General features: G+C 42.9%; 1 protein-coding gene across 1 annotated transcript in view; it reads right to left on the bottom strand.

Annotated features, from left to right (window-relative positions):
* LOC124620114 (inactive dipeptidyl peptidase 10-like) overlaps window positions 1-24,360 on the bottom strand; it is a 1,175,439-nt gene that overhangs the window by 528,998 nt on the left and 622,081 nt on the right. Inside the window, exon 3 of the mRNA XM_047146784.1 lies at window positions 18,107-18,201. Coding sequence (XP_047002740.1) covers window positions 18,107-18,201 — 95 coding nt within the window. The remainder of the gene's footprint in view (window positions 1-18,106; window positions 18,202-24,360) is intronic.

The raw sequence follows: 24,360 nt of genomic DNA on the forward strand, positions 1-24,360 counted from the left end.
TAAGTAGTGTGTAAGCTTAGAGACCGATGACAGCCTTAAAGCGCCGTGCGAGGTTGCCACGCAGTCTGAGGCGTCTTATCACGGTCTGGGCGGTTCTCCCAGTCGGAGGTTCGAGTCTTCCCTTGGGCATGGGTGTGTGTGTCATCCTTAGCGTAAGTTAGTTTAAGTTAGACTAAGTAATGTGTAAGCTTAGAGACTGATGACAGCCTTAAAGCGCTGCGCGAGGTAGCCACGCGGCCTATGGCGTCTTGTCACGGTCCAGGCGGTTCCCCCCATCGGAGGTTCGAGTCCTCCCTTGGGTATAGGTGTGTGTGTGTGTCATCCTTAGCGTAAGTTAGACTAAGTAGTGTGTAAGCTTAGAGACCGATGACAGCCTTAAAGCGCCGTGCGAGGTTGCCACGCAGTCTGAGGCGTCTTATCACGGTCTGGGCGGTTCTCCCAGTCGGAGGTTCGAGTCTTCCCTTGGGCATGGGTGTGTGTGTCATCCTTAGCGTAAGTTAGTTTAAGTTAGACTAAGTAATGTGTAAGCTTAGAGACTGATGACAGCCTTAAAGCGCTGCGCGAGGTAGCCACGCGGCCTATGGCGTCTTGTCACGGTCCAGGCGGTTCCCCCCATCGGAGGTTCGAGTCCTCCCTTGGGTATAGGTGTGTGTGTGTGTCATCCTTAGCGTAAGTTAGACTAAGTAGTGTGTAAGCTTAGAGACCGATGACAGCCTTAAAGCGCCGTGCGAGGTTGCCACGCAGTCTGAGGCGTCTTATCACGGTCTGGGCGGTTCTCCCAGTCGGAGGTTCGAGTCTTCCCTTGGGCATGGGTGTGTGTGTCATCCTTAGCGTAAGTTAGTTTAAGTTAGACTAAGTAGTGTGTAAGCTTAGAGACTGATGACAGCCTTAAAGCGCTGCGCGAGGTAGCCACGCGGCCTATGGCGTCTTGTCACGGTCCAGGCGGTTCCCCCCATCGGAGGTTCGAGTCCTCCCTTGGGTATAGGTGTGTGTGTGTGTCATCCTTAGCGTAAGTTAGACTAAGTAGTGTGTAAGCTTAGAGACCGATGACAGCCTTAAAGCGCCGTGCGAGGTTGCCACGCAGTCTGAGGCGTCTTATCACGGTCTGGGCGGTTCTCCCAGTCGGAGGTTCGAGTCTTCCCTTGGGCATGGGTGTGTGTGTCATCCTTAGCGTAAGTTAGTTTAAGTTAGACTAAGTAGTGTGTAAGCTTAGAGACTGATGACAGCCTTAAAGCGCTGCGCGAGGTAGCCACGCGGCCTATGGCGTCTTGTCACGGTCCAGGCGGTTCCCCCCATCGGAGGTTCGAGTCCTCCCTTGGGTATAGGTGTGTGTGTGTGTCATCCTTAGCGTAAGTTAGACTAAGTAGTGTGTAAGCTTAGAGACCGATGACAGCCTTAAAGCGCCGTGCGAGGTTGCCACGCAGTCTGAGGCGTCTTATCACGGTCTGGGCGGTTCTCCCAGTCGGAGGTTCGAGTCTTCCCTTGGGCATGGGTGTGTGTGTCATCCTTAGCGTAAGTTAGTTTAAGTTAGACTAAGTAGTGTGTAAGCTTAGAGACCGATGACAGCCTAAAGTGCCGCGCGAGGTAGCCACGCAGTCTGAGGTATCTTGACAAGATCCGGGCGGCTCCCCCCGTCGGAGGTTCGAGTCCTCCCTTGGGCATAGATATGTGGGTCATCCTTAGCGCAAGTTAGTTTAATATAAGTTGTGTGTAAGCTTAGAGACCGATGACCTCAGCAGTCCCATAAGACCTTACCACAAATGTCCAATTTCCAGCCTTACAGTTCCGTTTTGTTGCCATCCATGGCAAGCCTTCCTGGCCTTACATTTCAGCAACGTAATACTAGAGCTCCTAATGCTCGTCTCCGTGGTTCCAAACCCTACCTCAGTCAGGAAGGACGCCAACTGAGGCCGTTTGAAGCATTATGGGCAGAACCCTGTAACCATATGGGAATCTGACGATCTAAAGCGCGAATTGGGCATAATTTGGCACGACGTTTCTCAGTCAGTGTCAAGCCGATTTACTGCTATCATAAACGCCAGAGGTGGACCAACGCATTACTGACTTTCTCAATTTGTGAACTCTTTCTCTTGAACAATTTATATATAAATGACCTGGTAGATAGTGTCGGAAGTTCCATGCGGATTTTCGCGGATGATGCTGTAGTATACAGAGAAGTTGCAGCATTAGATAATTGTAGCGAAATGCAGGAATATCTGCAGCTGATAGGCACTTGGTGCAGGGAGTTGCAACTGACCCTTAACATAGACAAATGTAATGTATTGCGAATACATAGAAAGAAGGATCCTTCATTGTATGATTATATGATAGCGGAACAAACACTGGTAGCAGTTACTTCTGTAAAATATCTGGGAATATGCGTGCGGAACGATTGAAGTGGAATGATCATATAAAATTAATTGCTGGTAAGGCGGGTACCAGGTTGAGATTCATTGGGAGAGTCGTTAGAAAATGTAGTCCATCAACAAAGGAGGTGGCTTACAAAACACTCGTTCGACCTATACTTCAGTATTGCTCATCAGTGTGGGATCCTTACTAGGTCGGGTTGACAGAGGAAATACAGAAGATCCAAAGAAGAGAGGCGCGTTTCGTCAGTGTTATTTGGTAAGCGTGATAGCGTTATGGAGATGTTTAGGAAATTCAAGTGGCAGACTCTGCAAGAGAGGCGCTCTGCATCGCGGTGTAGCTTACTGTCCAGGTTTCGAGAGAGTGCGTTTCTGGATGAGGTATCGAATATATTGCTTCCCCCTACTTATACCTCCCGAGGAGATCACGAATGTAAAATTAGAGAGATTCGAGCGCGCACGGTGGTTTTCCGGCAGTCGTTCTTCCCGCGAACCATACAGGACTGGAACAGGAAGGGGAGGTAATGACAGTGGCACGTAAAGTGCCCTCCGCCACACACCGTTGGATGGCTTGCGGAGTATAAATGTAGATGTAGATGTAGAACAAATCATCCAAAGTTTCTAAAACTGATCATTTCTTTGTCTGTCACGTACATCATATCTACCGATTTCCGTCCCATTCAGAAAATTCCTTAATGGTGAGTCTTTTTTTTCTTGCACTGTATTTAATGCGTACTGGCATTGGAAAACGCTGGCTGATGAACCAGTAGCTTACCGAGAAAGGTTACAGATAAAGCCCATGCCGTTCGGAGAGTCAAGAATAATTTGATGTAGTCTAGTCAGTTTGTTGCCCGTGGTCCTCGCCTGATCTGCTTTACTCCCGCAGCCCCCACCGTCCCGGCTGGAGCTAAGAGTCCCGTCCCGGGCGGCTGCGGCTCTTTCGCCGCCGGCCTCCCGGGCAACACGGCGCCGCTTTCCATTTAATTCCACCTGCGGCCGTAGACGGACGTGATTGCAAGTCCAATTAGCGGAGTTGGCGGCGGCGTTTGCTATCGGAAACCGGCGCAAACACGGACCCGGCCCCGACTCGTACCGCCGCGTCGGCGGCTTGCATCCCAATTGTATGCAGTAGCCGAACCGGGCCCAGCCGAACCGAACGCTCCCAGTCACGTGATTACGTCCCATTTGTTTGTCCAGCTCGTGACGTCCTTTTAGAGTGCGCTTACTAGATTTCATTAATGAATTTCACTTGCGCAGCGGAATATTCTGGTGCGTCAAAACTCATTACAGGCTGCCCGCGGCACACCAAAGCTTTTTAGAGTGCGCTTTATACGAGGGTAACACGTAAAGTAACGGACCACTGCGGATGATTACTTCGCAGATTGATATCAGGTTAAGGGCGTACCCAGCGAAGGCGGGAGTGATGAAATTCCCAACCACTGTAGGGAGGAAAAATCGCATCAGATTCAAGAAATCCAGCACACACTGTATGGGGCAAATAACCACACTCCGCGACACGCACATGTCGTGTAAGCCGGCCACGTGATCCACACCGGTTCAGAGCGTAGTGCGAGATTTATCAGTATGAGTGGAGCACAAAGGGGACGGTGGTACTCACTGTGGAGCAGCGGGTGTTATTTGTGGAAAGTTACGTGACAACAACGTCGTGGAAACGGTGTGGTCGGTTGTTTTCTGAGGAGTTTAATGGTGTCAAAGTGCCAGCAAAGAGTACCATGCGACGGTTAGTCCGAAAATGGCGCCAGCCGGCATCTATTTGAACAGGTAATATATATATATATATATATATATATATATATATACGAGGGCAGTTCAATAAGTAATGCAACAATTTTTTTTTCTCGGCCAATTTTGGTTGAAAAAACCGGAAATTTCTTGTGGAATATTTTCAAACATTCCCGCTTCGTCTCGTATAGTTTCATTGACTTCCGACAGGTGGCAGCGCTGTACGGAGCTGTTAAAATGGCGTCTGTAACAGATGTGCGTTGCAAACAACGGGCAGTGATCGAGTTTCTTTTGGCGGAAAACCAGGGCATCTCAGATATTCATAGGCGCTTGCAGAATGTGTACGGTGATCTGGCAGTGGACAAAAGCACGGTGAGTCGTTGGGCAAACCGTGTGTCATCATCGCCGCAAGGTCAAGCAAGACTGTCTGATCTCCTGCAGTGGCGGAGCGTGCGAACACACTCGTTCGAGATGATCGACGGATCACCATCAAACAACTCAGTGCTCAACTTGACATCTCTGTTGGTAGTGCTGTCACAATTGTTCACCAGTTGGGATACTCAAAGGTTTGTTCCCGCTGGGTCCCTCGTTGTCTAACCGAACACCATAAAGAGCAAAGGAGAACCATCTGTGCGGAATTGCTTGCTCGTCATGTGGCTGAGGGTGACAATTTCTTGTCAAAGATTGTTACAGGCGATGAAACATGGGTTCATCACTTCGAACCTGAAACAAAACGACAATCAATGGAGTGGCGCCACACCCACTCCCCTACCAAGAAAAAGTTTAAAGCCATACCCTCAGCCGGTAAAGTCATGGTTACAGTCTTCTGGGACGCTGAAGGGGTTATTCTGTTCGATGTCCTTCCCCATGGTCAAACTATCAACTCTGAAGTGTATTGTGCTACTCTTCAGAAATTGAAGAAACGACTTCAGCGTGTTCGTAGGCACAAAAATCTGAACGAACTTCTCCTTCTTCATGACAACGCAAGACCTCACACAAGTCTTCGCACCCGAGAGGAGCTCACAAAACGTCAGTGGACTGTTCTTCCTCATGCACCCTACAGCCCCGATCTCGCACCGTCGGATTTCCATATGTTTGGCCCAATGAAGGACGCAATCCGTGGGAGGCACTACGCGGATGATGAAGAAGTTATTGATGCAGTACGACGTTGGCTCCGACATCGACCAGTGGAATGGTACCGTGCAGGCATACAGGCCCTCATTTCAAGGTGGCGTAAGGCCGTAGCATTGAATGGAGATTACGTTGAAAAATAGTGTTGTGTAGCTAAAAGATTGGGGAATAACCTGGTGTATTTCAATGCTGAATAAAACAACCCCTGTTTCAGAAAAAAAATGTGTTGCATTACTTATTGAACTGCCCTTGTATATATATATATATATATATATATATATATATATATATAAGTAAAATAAAATAAAAAAATTGCGGAAGGTGCCCGCACGGTAGAAAATATGGTTGCGGTGCACCATAAAATTGTTCAGAAAACTACCAAATCAACCCGACGCCTGTCACAAGAGGCTGGCACATCACGTCGACCATGCGGGCGGATAGTCCACCTGGAACTGCACATGCATCCTTACCGAGTGTCTGTTGTTCTTCATGTATTAAAACCAGCAGATACTCCTCAGCGCCTCCAGTTTTGTGAGTGACTGTTGCCTGAGGCAATAATGAATGGCCTGGACATGGGCCTCTTCTTGATGCCTGATGAAGCCCGGCTTCGCCTGAGTGGTTATACCAACTCACAGAATCAAAGGTTCTGGGCAGCGGAGAATCCGCGTAACTCCCACTATTGTTCCTGATCTATATTAACGACATAGGAGACAATCTGTGTAGCCGTCTTAGATTGTTTGCAGATGATGCTTTCATTTACCGTCTTGTAAAGTCATCAGATGATCAAAACGACTTGCAAAATGATTTAGATATCTGTATGGTGCGAAAAGTGGTAATTGACCCTGAATAAGGAAAACTGTGAAGTTATTCACATGAGTACTAAGAGAAATCAGCTAAATTTCGATTACGCGATAAGTCACACAAATCTGAAGGCTGTAAATTCAACTAAATACTTAGGGATTACAATTACAAATAACCTAAATTGGAACGATCACATAGTTAATATTGTGGGTAGAGCAAACCAAAGATTGCGATTCATTGGCAGAACACTTAGAAGCTGCAACAGGTCCTCTAAAGAGACTGGTTACACCACGCTTGTCCGCCCTATTGTGGAGTATTGCTGTGCAGTGTGGGATCCGCATCAGGTGGGACTGACGGATGACATCGAAAAAGTACAAAGAAGGGCAGGTCGTATTGTATTATCGCGAAATAGGGGAGATAGCGTCACAGACATGATACGTAAATTGGAGTGGCAATTATTGAAACAAATGCAATTTTCGTTGCGACGGAATCCTCTCATGAAATTTCGATCACTAGTTTTCTCCTCCGATTGCGAAAACATTCTGTTGGCACCCACCTACATAGGGAGAAATGACCATCACGATAAAATAAGAGAAATAAGGGCTCGCACAGAAAAATTTAAGTGCTCGTTTTTCCGCGTGCCGTTCGAGAGTGGAACAGTAGAGTGACAGCTTGAAGGTGGTTCATTGGACCCTCTGACAGGCACTTTATTGTGAATAGCATCACATAAATGTAGATGTAGAACACTATTGCAAGATCAGAAGGTTGGGGTTTGGTGGTCAGTGTCTGCATGCAGCATTACTGGCCCCATCTTCTTTCATCAGACACTGACTTCGGCGCGTTACATTGCCAACATTTTGATACCATTTGTGGTAGCATTAACGGAGCAGGGAGAGACCTACAGTTACTTCCAACAGGACTGAACAACTGTCCATACAGCCGGCCGAACCTTGGAGCACATTTACACAGTCTTCAGACCTGACAAAGTTGTTTGCAGAGATCAGTCTGTTCGCGGTCCTAGCTGGCCACCCAGATCACCTTGTCTGTCAGTGTGCAATTACTTTGCGTGGGGAGCCCTCAAGTCTAAGGAGCATCGCAACAATCCTAATACTCTTCAAAAACTGCAGCAGAACATTTCGGATTAGACTGCAGCGATTCTAGCAGTCCAGCTTCGATCCGCCTTCAGCAATTTGCTGATCAGGCCCAAGAGTGCCCAGAGATGAATTGCGATCACTTTCAAGATCTGCTACAGTCAGTTACGAACTGTATTTCTTTTCTTCTGCTGTTTTTCTTTGTATCCTGGAACTCTAATCTCCGGGCGACTTTTATTTCACCCACTATTTCGCTGACTAATCCTAAGTGTATCCAGGGGAATTTTTCATGAAATCTCAAAAATATTTTCCCGATCACCACTGTTGTACTTGCTATTGAAAACGGTAAAAACAGAACCCTTTTCATTTCGTTGTCCGCGTGTCTGCGTGCCTATCTGTCTGACTGTTAAGATCCCTTTTTCTCAAGAACGAGTTGAGGTATCAAACTGAAATTTGTGTTACATGCTAACGCTTACGGTCCCTCCGCGATGGCAAATATTTAAGGGTTTAAGTCAATGCAATTAAAAGATACGACAATTTTTTGTTACTCGCAAATTCATTCATCAAAACCGCTACGGATACTTCCCGTTGATCCAAAATCATGACTTTTGGCAAGAAACAAGTTTTCACAGTACAAGTCAAGAAAAACATACGAAAATTATAATTTGTAATTATATCACATGTACTTGCGATTGCAGACTACATTGCATTAGCAATCTACCAGAATCTCAGGAACTACTGCAGGGATTATGTTATGAGACCAAGACGCTGCTGTGTTCGATTATATTTTATTGCGGTATTACAACTATTACAACACAATATTGCAATAGCAGCGTCTTGGTCTCATAGCACAATATGTAATGTCTTTATATGACATATACGGCGCAATGGGCCCAGATGAACACAAACTACAGAGATTTTGATATGGTTTTCAGTAATGTGTTGAGTGATAAACGAGGAAAGTTTGCGTACATAATTTACAAAAAAAAATGGGTGCTAACTGGATTAGCTACAATGAAGTGAAGTCTCTTTCCGCTGTGAAATTTGGTACCTTTGCCGCCTAATAGTAACAGATACAACGTGGGCACTAGCATCATTGGTCCTTTACGAACTGCTCATTCTACATACAATCATTGTCTGGCACTCTGTGCCTATGACTCGACAACATACGTAATGTTTCACAGCAAAATAATACTGATAATTGATGCAGGATTGAACTTCTGTTGCCTGGGATGAGATACTCATACCCTATAAAGTATCCATTGAAGCATTCCACAGAACAGTTCGACATCTGCGTAACGACGATAGTCTTACGACTGACTGTACCGTTCTCTTCGTAGGAGACTTCCGTAAAATGACACCATTAGTGGCAGCAGGGGTGAGAGCAGACGGAATCAACGCATCTGCAATTGCCAGTTAGCGCAGCATGTTAATGTAATTCCAAAATTAATAAAATAAATGAAAGATAAGAATAATAAATGTCAAATTTAAACTCAAAATTAAAAAGTTCTTGAAAGTTGATGGTAGTTACATGTTGGACCCTCAATGCATTTTTCAATAGGGCGCAGACGTAAACGCTAGCCTACGCTGCCAGTCATTTTTTTACCACAACTTTTGTGCATTCACGTTAGTTGGCTTCGCCAATTCACAACCAGACTGTCACCGTCCAGCCTAACCTCAACCTCGGTCTGAGCTACAGATCTGTCTGTCACCACATACAAGGTTTCAGTGCGAGTTCAATAAGTAACTTAAGCTCGAAAGGCTTGGAATTCGTGCGAGTATCGATATCAATAGCAGGCAAAACTCGTCGATGTATTCGACTCAATGGTGTGGAAAAACTATCTACATAGATCAAGTTTGTGTAGGACCCTCGGAGTGCAGGTCCTACTTGCTGTTGTCTCTTTTCTCTCCTCTCCTGTTACCAGACAATGATAAAAACTACTGAAAGGTGAAAATAGACAATGTTTCCACATATCTGAACCTTACCTGCCTAAAAAAAAATAATACTTAGAGACTTCAGAAAGTAAGTTACACATGTCGTCCCAAGCTAAGATCATTCTGCAGCGATAATGGCGCACTGTCTGAATGGTATTCTACCGAGTAACACTATCAGACTTTCGCATCTAGCCAGCTCCGAAGTGAAAAATTAGTACATTTTCTTACTCCATATTTAAACGAAATCATTCAGTTTTTATGTTCTGCAATCTTTTTTGAAATTACAAAAATTACTCCAGAAAATTGAATTATTTCCAAACGTAAAAGCATCTTCCAATGCAAAATATGGTAATTTATGTAGGAAGAAATACTCTTTTGAAATTTAAAATCTTATCAATACTAATTTAGTAGTTTATCTGTCACATTATGGGTGTTATAGACCAATAATCAGCAAGTGACATAAAGTAAGCAGAAATATTATAAAAACACAGTTACAAGCTGAATACATTTTGAAATAGAAGCTATCGGAAACGAACAAAAACCTCCATTTTCAAGAGAAGTAAAACTGTCGAGACAATACCGAAGGTTACTGAATTTTCAAATATCTCATGTTCCATGGTAATAGAGCTTCTGTTTCGGTGTACGACCGGCGAAATATGGCTCTTCCGTCCACACTGCTCCTTGAGTCATCACACTTTTGACTGGTTTGATGTCAATCTTATCATGTCAGAGTAGCACTTGCAACCTACGCTCTCAATTATTTGCTGGGTGTATCCCAATATCTGTCTTCCTCTGCAGTTTTTACTCTCTACCTCAAGTTACCGTGGTAGTTACTCCCTGATGTCTTAATAGATTAACTAACACTGATCAACCAGAACATTATGACCACTGACCTACTATCGATATAAATCAGTACCGGCGATAGCAGCGTCACCTGGCGAGGAATGACCACTAAAAATAGTCAGACACACGCACGGTACATGCAGTATCAGTGAGCGTGCTGTCCGTGTGTAGAATGGGGAAGGTGCGCGATCTGACTGTCTCTGACTGAGGGCATTGTGGTGGCCCGGAGGCTCTGAGCACTATGGGACTTAACTGCAGTGGTCATCAGTCCCATAGAACTTAGAAGTACTTAAACCTAACTGACCTAAGGACATCACACACATCCATGCCCGAGGCAGGATTCGAACCTGCGACCGTAGCGGTCGCGCAGTTCCAGACTGTAGCGCCGGAGGCTCGGCACGAGCATTTCGGAAACTGCACGACTTGTCGGGTGTTCGAGGAATACTGTGGAGAAAGTCTTCAACATGTAGCGAAACCAAGATGAAACCACGTTCCAATGTCGTGTGGTTGGGCTACCACCCGTCATTGCAGTGGTCGGACGCCGTAGGCTGGGCAGACTTGTAAAACGGGACAGGCGGTTAACTGTAGCGGTACTAACATCAGACTTTAATGCTGGGCAAACTATATGTGTGTCTCGACGACCCATGCATGTGCCAATGTTAACATCACGACATCGGTAATTACAACTGAAATGGACACGTGATCATCAGTACTGGACGATGGCGCAGTGGCAGAGCGTTGCGTGGTCTGATTAATACTGATACCTTCTTCACCGCCGGCCGGGGTGGCCGAGCGGTTCTAGGTGCTACAGTCTGGAACCGCGCGACCCCTACGGTCGCAAGTTCGAATCCTGCCTCGGGCATGGATGTGTGTGATGTCCTTAGGTTAGTTCGATTTAAGTAGTTCTAAGTTCTAGGGGACTGATGACCTCAGCTGTTAAGTCCCATAGCGCTCAGAGCCATTTGAACCATTTTTTTCTGCTCTTGGCTGAATACACATCTCAAGTTCCCAAGAATTTTTTATCTTCGGTAGCGTCACGATTTCTTTAAGAGCTCTTCTTTAAAGTGCGTTTCATGAGAAACTGAGTAGTATGAAAGTTGTAAGGAATGACATCTTTTCTTTCCATAGAGGATCCAATACCTGTTGCATTCCTTGAGAATCTCATGATCGTTGTAGTAACTTTCTAAAGTAATTTGATTACATCTTAACATACCCACATAATAAGAGTACTTGGTTTTCAACAAACTATTAATATACTAACGCGTCGGTATACTTATTTCATGAAATCTTGTCATATTATCAATTCCGTTATCTTGAAACGACGCAAATGCCCTACAAAGTATTTTCTCGGGGAAAGTGGCCACCTGAGCAAAGCGGCCAGTTATTCCTGTCAATGAACTGGTCGCTGTGCGCACCTAGCCACCATTACGCTAAATATCGTGTCGTCTGAATACCAAATTACATAATCTAGGCAATTCATAAACAAGTGATTTCGAAGCCTAAAATATAACGTTTCATCAGCATTGTAGCATTTAACCAGCACAATAAAATTTACGTCATGAGGGCAAATGAATTCATCACTTGCCTTACATCAGACGATTGGAACACACATAATATTTCACTACAGAGGAGTGCTCGCAGCTGTCGCCATGAAACTCGCTGACAAAACCAAGGAATTTTCTTTTTATGGTCTTAAGGCTGCACCAGTCTCGAAGAGTATGAATCGAAGTGGCCGCTTTACCCTCCCTGACGACTATAGCTGTCCTTCAGCTAAAGCAACAGCTGGCAATGCAAGTATAACAAAGTGTTTCTCTGTTGTATGTGATGATGAAGTTCCATTCAACACATTGCTGTATGATATCTTTTTAACTAGTTTCTCCTTGTGATTCAGCCAGTGGCCTTGCTGCGGTGGTAACGCCGGCTCCCGTCAGATCACCGAAGCAAGGCGCTGTCGGGATCGGCTAAACTTTGATGGGTGACCTTTCGGTTTTTCTGAGCGCTGTGCGCTCAGCCCTTATAAGGCACATTGAGGAGCTACTTGATCGAGAAGTAACGGCTTCAGTCACGAATACTGACAACGGCCGGCAGAGCGGTGTGTTGACCAGATGTCCCGCCACATACACATCCAATGACATGTATCGGCTGAGGATGACACGGCGATTGGCCAGTATCGTTGGGTCTTCCGAGACCTCTTCGAACGAGGAGAGTCTGAGCTGTTTGAGAATCAGGACACTTATTACTTGATTACACCACAAAAATCCGTCGCCACGATTAAGTGCGTCGACATCAACTACTCTGAGAACCATAACTTAATTGGCTATTTACGTAGGAATGTATTATAGTTAATGTGTTATTCATACATACAAACTGACGCGACGAACGAAAATATGTACCAAGACCGGGATACGAAGCGCGGTTCGTATCCTGATCTTGGTACAAATTTTCATTCGTCGTGTCAGTCTGCTTGGATATACATCATATTTCGTTTGATCGTATTATTTATTGTCAGTAGACGTAGCAAGACGAAGCAAATAGATTTAATAAAGAAACTGTAACATGTACTGCAATAAGGTATATAACAAAATGAGTCTGTACCATGAAATGAATTGGCTACAAATTTTCAGGTTCATAACACATCGTCACCGGTAAACCAATATCGCATAGCCTGTAATTTTCTGAAGACTGGTCTGATGCATTTTTTACCACACTAATCTGTCCTGCACAAGCCTCTTTATCTGCTGCAACCTACATCCATTTGAACCTGCTTTATGCGTTCATGCCTCAGTCTCTCTGTTCAATTTGATCTCCGACACTTGTTTCCCTTACAAAACTGACAATTTCTTGATGCTTGAGGATATGTCCTATCAACTGATCCCTTCTTTAGTCTAGCAGTGCCTTGAATATTTTTCCCCGATTCCATTCAATACCTCGTAATTGCCTATGAGATTTAAATTGATGACGTGCAGAAACTCCGACAGAGGAAAGTGGTAGGAGCTATTGGACATGGGTGTGAAAGGAACAGAAAATCGCGTGAGACCTAGAAAACGTGGAAATGCACTACTGAGGAGAAATTAAGTATGGAACGGGAAAATTGGACACATTTGCGAAACCAAAAGTAACTGAAGTTTTTTTTGCGTAAAATGCCTGAATCTCTAAGAAGTGACGAAAGTTTATGGTCATTGTAGTATCTCTCACGATAACAAATTCAAATTTACCTGCAGGAAACGAGTTCGTATTCTCTATAATGCTAAGTGTACAGCACAGTAAAAACATTTATTTATCCATTTTATATCTGGTATCTCTTCTTTCGAACACGTCGGAAAGAACGGGCACCGTATTCATCCTGCAGCCATTACGAATCAAAACACAGAGGACACAGAGGAATTAAAGACATTAGATGCCAGTGGGCATTTATATGTATCAGTAGCGTAGTACGAAAATTTGTACGGGATTGAGATTCGAACCCCGGTCTTCTGGTTTCTCGGCAGATGCACTGACCACTGTACCATATGCACACAGTGTGACCACAGTCGTGTGGACTACCCTGGCGCGCCTCACTTCAGACCCAAATAGTGATGTGCTGCCCCTGCGCACTTGCTCCATTACTCGCGGCGTCTCGCCGATACCCGTTTTGAGTTTGAGCCTGGTGTACATCTGCACTGAGGGAATCACTGGCCGTCATCTTCTGAATTATGTTTATTTGGTGACCGAAGGAGACCCGGGTTCGAATCCCGGGCTGGCACATATTTACAGTTTGCCTCACTGATACAAATCGGTACCGTCTGGCAGCTAATATCTTTAATTCTTTTGCCGGCCAGTGTGGCCGAGCGGTTCTCGGCGCTTCAGTCTGGAACCGCGCGACCGCTACGGTCGCAGGTTCGAATCCTGCCTCGGGCATGGATGTGTGTGATGTCCTTAGGTTAGGTAGGTTTAAGTAGTTCTGAGTTCTAGGGGACTGATGACCTCAGATGTTAAGTCCCATAGTGCTCAGAGCCATTTGAACTATTTAATTCCTTTGGATCTTGATTTATACATTTGTTTGATAAGAACACACATAACGTGACTGTGGTGTCGTGTGTCTCCCCGGGGAGAGCCACACAACGACCGGCGGACGCCAACCGATGGCTGCAACACTGTCGAACTCTCCATGGCCGGAGCGCGCACCGCCGCTCTCATCGTGTGTAAGAGCGACCAACAGCCCCCTACTGGATCGTGAATGAGTATACATCCTCTCTCTATCAGTGAGTACAGTATAACAGACTTGACTACGAACTTTGGATCTGTCTGCATTGTATAGGACGATCCATAGAATTAAGTAAATGCGTTTCACACATCTGTTGTTGTGTCATTTCCGCTTTTTTCCTTCAGAATCCACTCACTGCTACAGGATACAACAACAATGACGCCCATGATGATCCTTCGTTTGCCTATTTTTGGAGGATTCGTGCATTTCTGCGACAGGAACACTACGGCAACGAAGATGTGTCTCTTCCAGATTCTCGGACAAACACCGTGCCTGCCCACCGCATTGCTCGTACGAAGTGTATGAAGAAAGACTGATTTTTCATCTACCAACGTCTTTATTTTTTCAGACAACAATAGTCTCCTTCATAGTAGTTCCCTTCGGCAGCTATACACCTGGTAAGGCCTCTAACAAGTTGGTCACTTTCTTTTGAATTGTTTTTGAGTCCCAAAATGACGTCCTTTTAAAACTTTTTCAATTTCGAGAAAAGAAAAAAAATCATAAGGACTCGGATAAGATCAATAGGGAGCTGCAGAACAACAATGATGCCTTTTGGGAACAAAAATTCTGTGATGGAAGCAGCCATGTGACATGGAACGCCGGCCGCTGCGGCCGAGCGGTTCTAGGCATTTCAGTCCGGAACCGCGCTGCTGCTACGGTCGCAGGTTCGAATCCTGCCTCGGGCATGGATATGTGTGATGTCCTTAAGTTAGCTAAGTTATTCCATGAAGTTGTGCGTTAAACTTGGGGAATCTGCGAGTGCGACTTTTGAAAAGCTGAAACAAGCATATGGGCAACATTCCTTATCATGGACAAAAGTTTTTCGTTGGCACAAATCATTTTCCGAAGGTCAAGGACACATTGAACCATGCTCAGGGTGACCTCCAGCTTCAAGAACCGACGAACACGTCAAACGAGTGTATACTCTTGTGAAATCAGACTGACGTTTAAAATAACGATGGTGCGTGACCAGTTAAACCTAAACACATTCACTGTACATCAAATTTTGACCTAAATTTTGCATATGTGAAAGGTTGGTGCCAAAATGGTGCCAAAAAACCTCACAACTGAGCAGAAGGACAATCGAAGAAACGTCTGCGATTATCTTCTTGAGAGGATTGCCAATGACCACGAATAGTTGAGTCGTGTGATAGCACGTAACGAATTCTGGATTTTTAGATCCTGAGACAAAGCGACAAAATGAGGAGTGGCACACTGAGACATCTCCTCGACCGCTAGAAGATCAAAACAATGCCGATTTGCTTTTTTGTAGCAGGGGTATCGTGCATACAATATTTGTTCCTCCAGACCAAACTATCAACCAAGTGTTTCACAGAGATGCCCTTGAAAGGCTGAGGAAGAAGGTGAATCGAGTGCGATTGGACACTGCAGGCAAGTGGATGCTGTATTATGACAACGGCCACTTCCATCAAGAAATTTTTGATCTCAAAACGGATTCTTGTTGTTCCACTGGCCCCATACTCAACTGATCTGTCGTCGCGTTTTTTTTCCAAAACTGAAAAACACCTTAAATGGACGTAATTCTTAGACCCTGGAGAACATTCAAAAGAATGTGACCGACATGTTAAAGGCCCTACCAGTTGAAGCCTTTAAGCATTGCTACCGAGACTGGGAACGACGACTCCGCCGGCATATAGCTGCCGAAAGGAAATACTGTGAAAGGGAAAATATTGTTGGAAGTAAGGTCCGCCAGTTATGCAAAACACCGTTTTCTCCCGGTACCCAAACATCACCTCTGTGCCATCATCAGTGTGTTTCTGTTTTATTTAATCTGTAATGTGAACATTTTTACTAAACGATTACCAAATTAGAGAAATATTTACTTCAAACAAGAATTTATTTCTTTTCCTTGATACCTTTACATTCGGTTTGCATGGTTTTTCAGGACCACTTGTGTATTTTTTTTACAGATAGCTTGTCATCAGCAACCAAACGATGTTGATGAGACATTTTGTTGGGAGTTACCTTATCATTTTATGCATTAAATGTAGTTTAGTTTATCGCGATATTTCGCACCTATATTCGTTTTGGGGTGGCAAGCCCATTTTTCTCAGCATCTTGATGAGGTGTTGTTAAGCACACGTAAATATAACACATATTTTAACAAATATGGTCCTAAAAGCACTTTGCAATTCATGAAAACAGACAGTAATCGTTGTTGTTGTGTGTGCCAGCCCAGTCAGTGTTCATCTGTTCACCAGTGAGTTCGGCGCAAAATTTGAATTTTGTCTACATTTTATCTTTGTGTTTCTGTGTGTGTGTGTGTGTGTGTGTGTGTGTGTGTGTGTGTGTGTGTGTGTAGACTTTTTAGCTATTTGTGTTGACGTTTTTGTAATGTTCCTTTAATGTGTTACATAGTGTGCCCTTGCACAGTGTAGTGTATTCATTTATGATCTGTTTTCCTTCTGCTATTGCCTCCTGTATGTGGAAGTTTTCCTCAATGGTCAGTTTGCTGTACAGGCTGTGGCTGGGTTTTAGTATTCTTAAGTCTGTTTCTATAGTAGTTGGGTGGTAATTGTGGGCTATTAGCTGGTCAGCAAATGTGCTACGGGACCTGTTGCTTTTTAAAGCTCTGAGAATCTGAATATCTGGGTAGGGTTGTTTGGGGAAGGAGACCAGACAGCGAGGTCATCGGTCTCATCGGATTAGGGAAGGACGGGGAAGGAAGTCGGCCGTGCCCTTTCAAAGGAACCATCCCGGAATTTGCCTGGAGCGATTTAGGGAAATCACGTAAAACCTAAATTAGGATGGCCAGTCGCGGGATTGAACCGTCGTCCTCCCGAATGCGAATCCAGTGAGCTAACCACTTGAATATCTGGTTTTGAAGTTTCTGCATGTCTGTCTTATGTATACTAACTGGCAAATGTTGCATGTGAATTCATATATTCCTTGTCTGTTAAATTTATCCGTGGGTGTTTCTTGTGTTCTGATCTTTTTCTGCGTTGTGTTCTTTGTCCTGTATCCTATTTGGAGTCCCTGTTCCTTTAATATGTTGCCTATTCTCTGAACAATTTTGCTACTGTAGGTGAGTATGTGCCATTTCGTTTTGTGTGTGTTGTTACTCTGTTGTCTTGTGTGTGGTCATTGTTTTTGTTTTGTGTTGGTTAAGGACTTGTGTGTGTGTGTGTGTGTGTGTGTGTGTGTGTGTGTGTGTGTGTGTGTGTGCGGTATGTTCATTTCTGTACTGTTTATGTATTTCTTGATTTAATTTGTCTACCATTATGGGTGTCATAACCATTTTTCACCGCTACTTGTTTTATTGTGTTTAGTTCTTGTGTGTAGTTCTGTTTGCTCATGGTTGTTCTGTTTAATCTATGGAGCATGAATCTGAAGTTTGCTTGCTTATGTGTCAATGGGTGATTTGGCAGGTCGTGAATGGTGATTCTTGTGGTTGTTGGCTTCCTGAATGTTGTGTTTCGCATAACTTGCGGACCTTACATCCAACAATTTTAACTGCAACCACGGTAAACACAAGGAGCTGCATGTCCAAATGGGGACAATATTGTTGTTGAAAAAAATAAAAGTTTTGTTAGATCAGTCTCATTACTTTTCCCACACACCTCGTATGATGGCAATAAAAACTTGAATGAGGAGCTGAACGAATTTCTAGAATGAGCTAAGATTTTCACAAGTTTACATCTAACCGCGAATAAAACAAAATTGTTGGAAAGAAGCAGCACCAATCTTCTCTTTCACTCTATTATTTCTTTGTTTAATACAATGCCTGCAAAATACTTAAATTTTACTTGTTAGATCTTCGACTGATTATAATTTATTTTTCGTAGTGTGAAGAAATGTCTGTTTTTTGTGTAACATTTGGTAGGTGGTAAACATTATTGGGGTGTCTAAACATTTTCGGGTGTAAAATTATCGCACAATGTTTGGCAGCTAATAGTCTAATGCATATGGCCCAGCCTAAAGCGCGTACTTACAAAGGTCGAGTTGGTCATGATGACCCTAGTGGTGAGGTTCTCGGCGTTGAGGAGAGAGACGCCGCCAAACTGGTCGCGAAACACCAGCTCGGTCTCTGTAACAGAGTGGAGTACCAGGTGAGACCACGCTCGAAATATTCGTGGCAGGGAGAAGGCTACTGGAGCACAAGGCAAGATACTGTGACACACACTTGCCTTCTGATTAACCACACACAACATTTTATGATTCTTATGTGCTCCTAAAGTATTTCTAATGGAAGAATCCTGTTTTAAAATAAGTTACATTATTAATTTTCACTGTATGAATTTCTACGCATACATTCGCTGGCATAGATGGCGATGCGTTTCAACGTTTAATAGTACTTTTATTGACAAATTAGCTCATAGGTAGGAAGAAAATTACTTAATACATATCACTTGTACATTTTAAAATGTGGCTTACAATGAGAAAACTGCAACAAAATGCATTCAACTAGTAATATGTAATACAGTAATAAAGTTGCAATATGCCGTTGTGACACTGTTCAGCATCAAAATATTTTAAATGAAATGAGCCAAGATTCGTTAATTTGATGCAACTGTGTTCAAAAGTATCGTTAAAATCTGCATATTGGCTCTAATTTTCGATCTATAGCTATTATCTGTAATTATGCTTTTTCACTAAATATCGGGTCCAAACATAAACGGTTGAGAGCACTAAATGAGCAGTTCGTAATTCTCACAATGGGTTATGACTAAACGGTTGGGTACAAGCAGTACAGATGTTAAGCATATGATCAGTAGCCTCGTGAACAGGTGAGAGTCTTCCGATCTTAAGAATTCTTGTAACAATGCATAATGTTTTGAGACTTCTCAAAGTGTTTTCATGATAATTGTATGCTAATTGTTAGCAATAGAATTTTAAAAGATACATACACCAACGTGTCGTAAATGTGTTAATAGCTATATTTCCTATGAAGTAACGTTACTACGGGAAATTCTTCAGTTATACTTTTACATAAATGCATACTTCTTGTAGTAAGGGAATACCAGTACCCTCTACACACCGCCCCCCCCCCCCCCCCCCACCACTCCCCGAAGTACCTGATTCCTTAAATGACTAAACTCGCTTGTGTAAAACACCTTCACATCATGATTAATTCTGTAGTTCTACCACTTGAACGAAGAGCATTTATTTAGCGACAAGCTGTTTGACCTATATTATGGCAAACACGTTTAGAAAAACGTTTGACACTAAGCGTAAAGTTTGTTCGAGGTCACTAAGTGCTTTCATTATAAAACCCTGGATGAGTACAGTCTGGGCAATTTGCCTTTCTTTTTTAAGAAAAGTTTTTCACACATATGAATGAGTGTGACGTCATATTGTAACGCTCTTTAAAATATGAAATAATAAACTTTTCGATTACGTTCAACGAATGTCTGATCTGTGAAATGAGTACTGAACTCGAAATGTTGCGTGTTGTAAACGCAAATGGTGTGCTTACTCTGTGTTACTGTTAGCAAAACTTTAGACGAATTGATTGGGCAATGCAGCCCCCAATACCAATAAAGAAATACAGTCACTGCAAGATACATTCAGCTCCTTAGGCTCTGAATCATCTGGCCCTGTTCAAAACTGATAACTTTGGTCCCTGTGCACATAACAAATAAATTAAATTGTCTAACCTCCGGTGTAACATGAATTGACGTGTGCTATGGTATTAATAAAAGCAGATTATCTGACACATTCATACAGTTTCATTTAACATTATTAGCATCATTTTTCCTAGATTAAATTCTATACAACTCCTGTTGAAAACTTTGTGCAATTGTATGGAATTAAAAAAAAAAAAAAAAACAAATTGGGCCTAGTGGTTAATAAATTAAATATTTTACGAAATTACGTCGTTGTTTCTCTGTATGCTCTGGAAAATACTGCAGATACACGTCTGGGACACGTTTTATTAGATTCACCAAATCAATAGCAACAAAACAAATGGAAATCGTGCTTTACTTTAACCTCGTACACTTTTGCGATGGCTTCATATTAGCGAAGCTGCTAAATTTCAGTCAAAATATTTTATTACTCGTAGCTCCGTAACCAAACATTTGCGGATCTATGTTTATATGAACGTTTTTCTTTAATTTCACTTGTAGAATAACATATTAAAATATTTGCATATCTTCGTGCATCACCCTGTATAACAGAAGAATTGGAAGGGTTTAATATGCCGTTGACGAAGACGTTAGTAGGGACGGAGATCTTGACTTTCGAAAGTCTTTTGGAGTTGGCAAAACGTGTGCAACGAAGCACGCGCAGTTCTTCGATACCCTATGAGGAAAATCAGCCTTCAAGATAAAGCTCGTAGTTTGTCAATACCCACAGCTTCTGTTTGTCAGCGTGGATATCTTTTAAATGGTCGCCTTACCGTTCTACCGACTGTAAAGTTATAATTAACAAAGAAAGAAGTAACGGTGTTTGCCTAAAGATCGTATTAAGTCCGTACCACTGCACAACGTGCTAACATTCTAAAAGGAATTACGCAACGTTAGATTAGAACGTTCTGTCGACAAGGGGCATCTTGAGATTATCTCAGCCTGGTTACATTACAGTTTCTTTATAGGGGTACTATGGAACAGTAGTTTATGTAATTTAGTACCTCTTGTTTCCAGCACGTTCGTATCTTCACCACTAACTGGACTATGCTTGTCGGTATAGACTAACCGTTTTGCGTCCATGTGTCCCCACTTCACCGCTTGATCTGCAGCCCAGGTGGAAATAAACATTAATGGCTTGCTCTCGTCACATCACATATGTATTTGGAGACTCCTCAGACTGATACATTTATCCATCATGCTAGAAAGTTTGTAACATCATCACTGAAACACCCTGTATATACACCCGGCGCCTTTAACCTCTTCGCTCTTTAGCACCGTTGGATTACATTTCCAGACATGAGTTACTATTCAAGATGTTATGTATTCATTCCCTCTACAGGTCCTAAAAGTCTGTAACGAGAGTTCTGACACACCCTGTTATCCCAATATTGGCAAGATTATTATTTAAACCGGTTCTTTTCTGCTCCAGCAGCCGAATCATTGAATAGTATTAATACTGCAGAAAATTATGGTCTAAATTTAATTGCCTGAGTTGAATCAAAGATTCCCTTTATCAGTTTAACTGGTTACTATGCCGACCATGGATTATTGTTGCCACCAAGATCAGCGAATGCAATTATCTCTGGTTGGCGTATTAAAAATTCTCAAATGTGGAAAGTTATTTTACGAAATTCTTGATCACTTTAGACACTTCCTGAATAATAAAACGGATTAGTTTTGAGTGATATTCCCTATGGTCTCCAAATATTTCAGTATTCACCGTTTGTAACAAGTTTCAAAAATGGTTCAAATGGCTCTGAGCACTATAGGACTCAACATCTTAGGTCATAAGTCCCCTAGAACTTAGAACTACTTAAACTTAACTAACCTAAGGACATCACACACACCCATGCCCGAGGCAGGATTCGAACCTGCGACCGTAGCAGTCCCGCGGTTTCGGACTGCAGCGCCAGAACCGCTAGACCACCGCGGCCGGCTGTAACAAGTTTATGTGATTACCCAGTCATAGAGTAAATAGCGATATTTTTAGTGTCGAACTGCATTTTAAATTGTCCTTCAGGAATGATCACTCCTGTTCTTGATCGTCAAACACATCTCAATATAAATAAACTCGGTTCAGTATTTTTCAAAACAATTCGTTTCATAAACATTTTATCTTCTTTTCAGGATACACAAAACGTTTTATTTCGGATCAGTACGCACGACTACTGCCACGTAAATAATTTAATATGCATGTCTGTAAACGTGGCTGTCACAGACGTTCTCTGATACAGATCTCAGTAAAACAGAACACACATCACTTCATTTTTTTTGTTGTTTTGAAACAATTTTACGTTGCTTCATTAACATAGGCCACAGCATCTAAGGGGAGCTTCCGGCATCTTCGTCTCGCGCGGGTCCGTCTACTTCCGGCAACTTAAACATTCCGTACAAGATCCCCTCGGTTGCGCTTAGCTCCAGCCCCCTCATGAAACATAAAAAAGAAACTACACACATTTGCACTTCTCAAAAAGAATTAACAGCACTTTAATAAATTCGGCTAGACACTAACCATACGTCGTTGTTGCGATAACTTATACCGAAAAAATCCTGTATCGTCACGCTGATCACCAGTTAATGTACTAGACCAGGTTACGTGTCACCTACAGATAACAGTCTGGGAGCGTCTGGGGCTATCCAATTTACGTCATTCCCAAAACTGACATTTTATGTTCAGCCACGTAATAACTTCGGCTTGCTGCACAGAATGAGATTACTTTTTCTGCAGGCGGGCAGCTGGTTAGTGGATCGCTTCATAAAACCAATAATGCGCCGCCAGTAGCGAGTTTAGTTGCGTGAGGCTGCGAGGTCACTGAAATAGCAGATAATATGCGTGCGCAATTGTACGGTTCACCAGTTATCAGAAAAAAAGTACAATCACTGATCTAAATTTTTTTCTCGGATTAAGGAACGTATAACTATCAAGCGGCTAAAAGGGTCACCCAATACCAGTCGCAGGTTGCCTATTTCCGCTTTCCAAGGGCAATAAAATTTGATTTTCAATCTTTCATATTATTTTTGACCTAATTCAAAAATTTAAAATGGTGCAATAATCTACTCATTAACAGGTATATCTTATGTCAAACATTTAACGCAACAAGACAAGTAAACTGAGAAACCCTGTACATGTCTTGAGGCATTTCAACTGACAACGGCTCGCAGTTTACTGAGACCATATTCGTCCATTATTTGAGAATGTGAGCACTTAGAGAATTCCAACAAACTTTACACATTATTTCAAACCTTTTCGAAACTTTTACCGCTGACATACCCCACAAAATAATAAGAGGAAAGAAGTTTATCCCTTACTACATATTCGCTTTTCATGTAGTAAAACACCGCATTTGGCATGACGCTGTAATTTATTACTTCTTTACTATTTATCTTTTCGTAACACATGTTGCAGACAGTATCCGCAAAAAAAAAAAAAAAAAGAAAAATATTTCAAATCTTTTCGTTCTGACTTTGTCATTAGTCTATGGGCGAATAATTCACACGACTTACAGACTTAGCGTTGGTGTTACCTTGCGGGAGGGGGAGGGGGGGGGGAAATCACCTTTGACACATGTGGTACACTAGTACAGAATCGCGCCACCGTAAGCGCCACAGCAGTTGCAGCAAAGATGGCTGCCTCCACCGGTTCCGAGCGTGTGAGTTTTGTTTGAAGAGTGAAAGTCTTCAACACTGTGAAACGTAATTTTCGTTTGGAGTATGGTGAAAATTCTCCCAGTAGGTCTACTGTTAATGAGTGGCGCAAGTGTTTTATTGAAAGTAGGTGTCCTGAAAGATATAACAAATCCTCAGGTCGTCCCCATGTACCTGGACTGGGTGTCTCACATATGATAGTTTGGCGTGTGTTGAGAAAATGTTCGATTTCAAACCACAGAAGTTTACAACGATGCAAGAACTTTTAAGTAGTTTTGTGAATGGGTAGAGGAGTGCTAATTTCATAACCTATACGTTCACCGGACCCACCACTTCTCAACTTCTTCTTTTGGGGATTCATTAAGGCCGCTAAGTTTATTCCACCATTACTGGCTTCTCTACCAGAGCTCAGACCTAGACACTACCTCTCAACTGAGGAACTCATACATGACATGCTACAGCGAGTTTTGGCAGGATATCGACTTCTGATGGAATGTGTGCTTTATAAGCAATGGAAGTCACATTAGTCCTTTTTAGGCATAAGGCAGAAAACTTGAGTCTTTTACTATAAAATGACACCCAAGCCATGTCTATAAGATAAATGAATAAATCAGTATGAGTTTTCAAAGTTGTAAAGGCCTTTTCGACAGACATGTTATTTAACACATTACCTTGTCTCTCAAGTAAAGAGATATTTTGTTTTATACGTAGTAGTTCGATTCTTCAAGGAATTGTGGGTGAAACGGGTGCTGTTACTGGTTCATTGTCTGAAAGAGAGATGTGTAAGCATGAAAATAACATTGTGAGGATTGTATAATGAGCGATACCGATACAAAACTAATATTGTGAAGAGGATACACAAAGAGAAACCCATGTAATAGCACAAGCGTACTACTAATATGTTGAAAACTTTTGAAGGATTTCATTTTTGTGTGTGCTGCTGTGGAACAAATTCTTCACGTACTTCTCAG

This window comes from Schistocerca americana, chromosome 6 (genome assembly GCF_021461395.2).
Source record: "Schistocerca americana isolate TAMUIC-IGC-003095 chromosome 6, iqSchAmer2.1, whole genome shotgun sequence".
Classification (NCBI taxonomy): domain Eukaryota; kingdom Metazoa; phylum Arthropoda; class Insecta; order Orthoptera; family Acrididae; genus Schistocerca; species Schistocerca americana.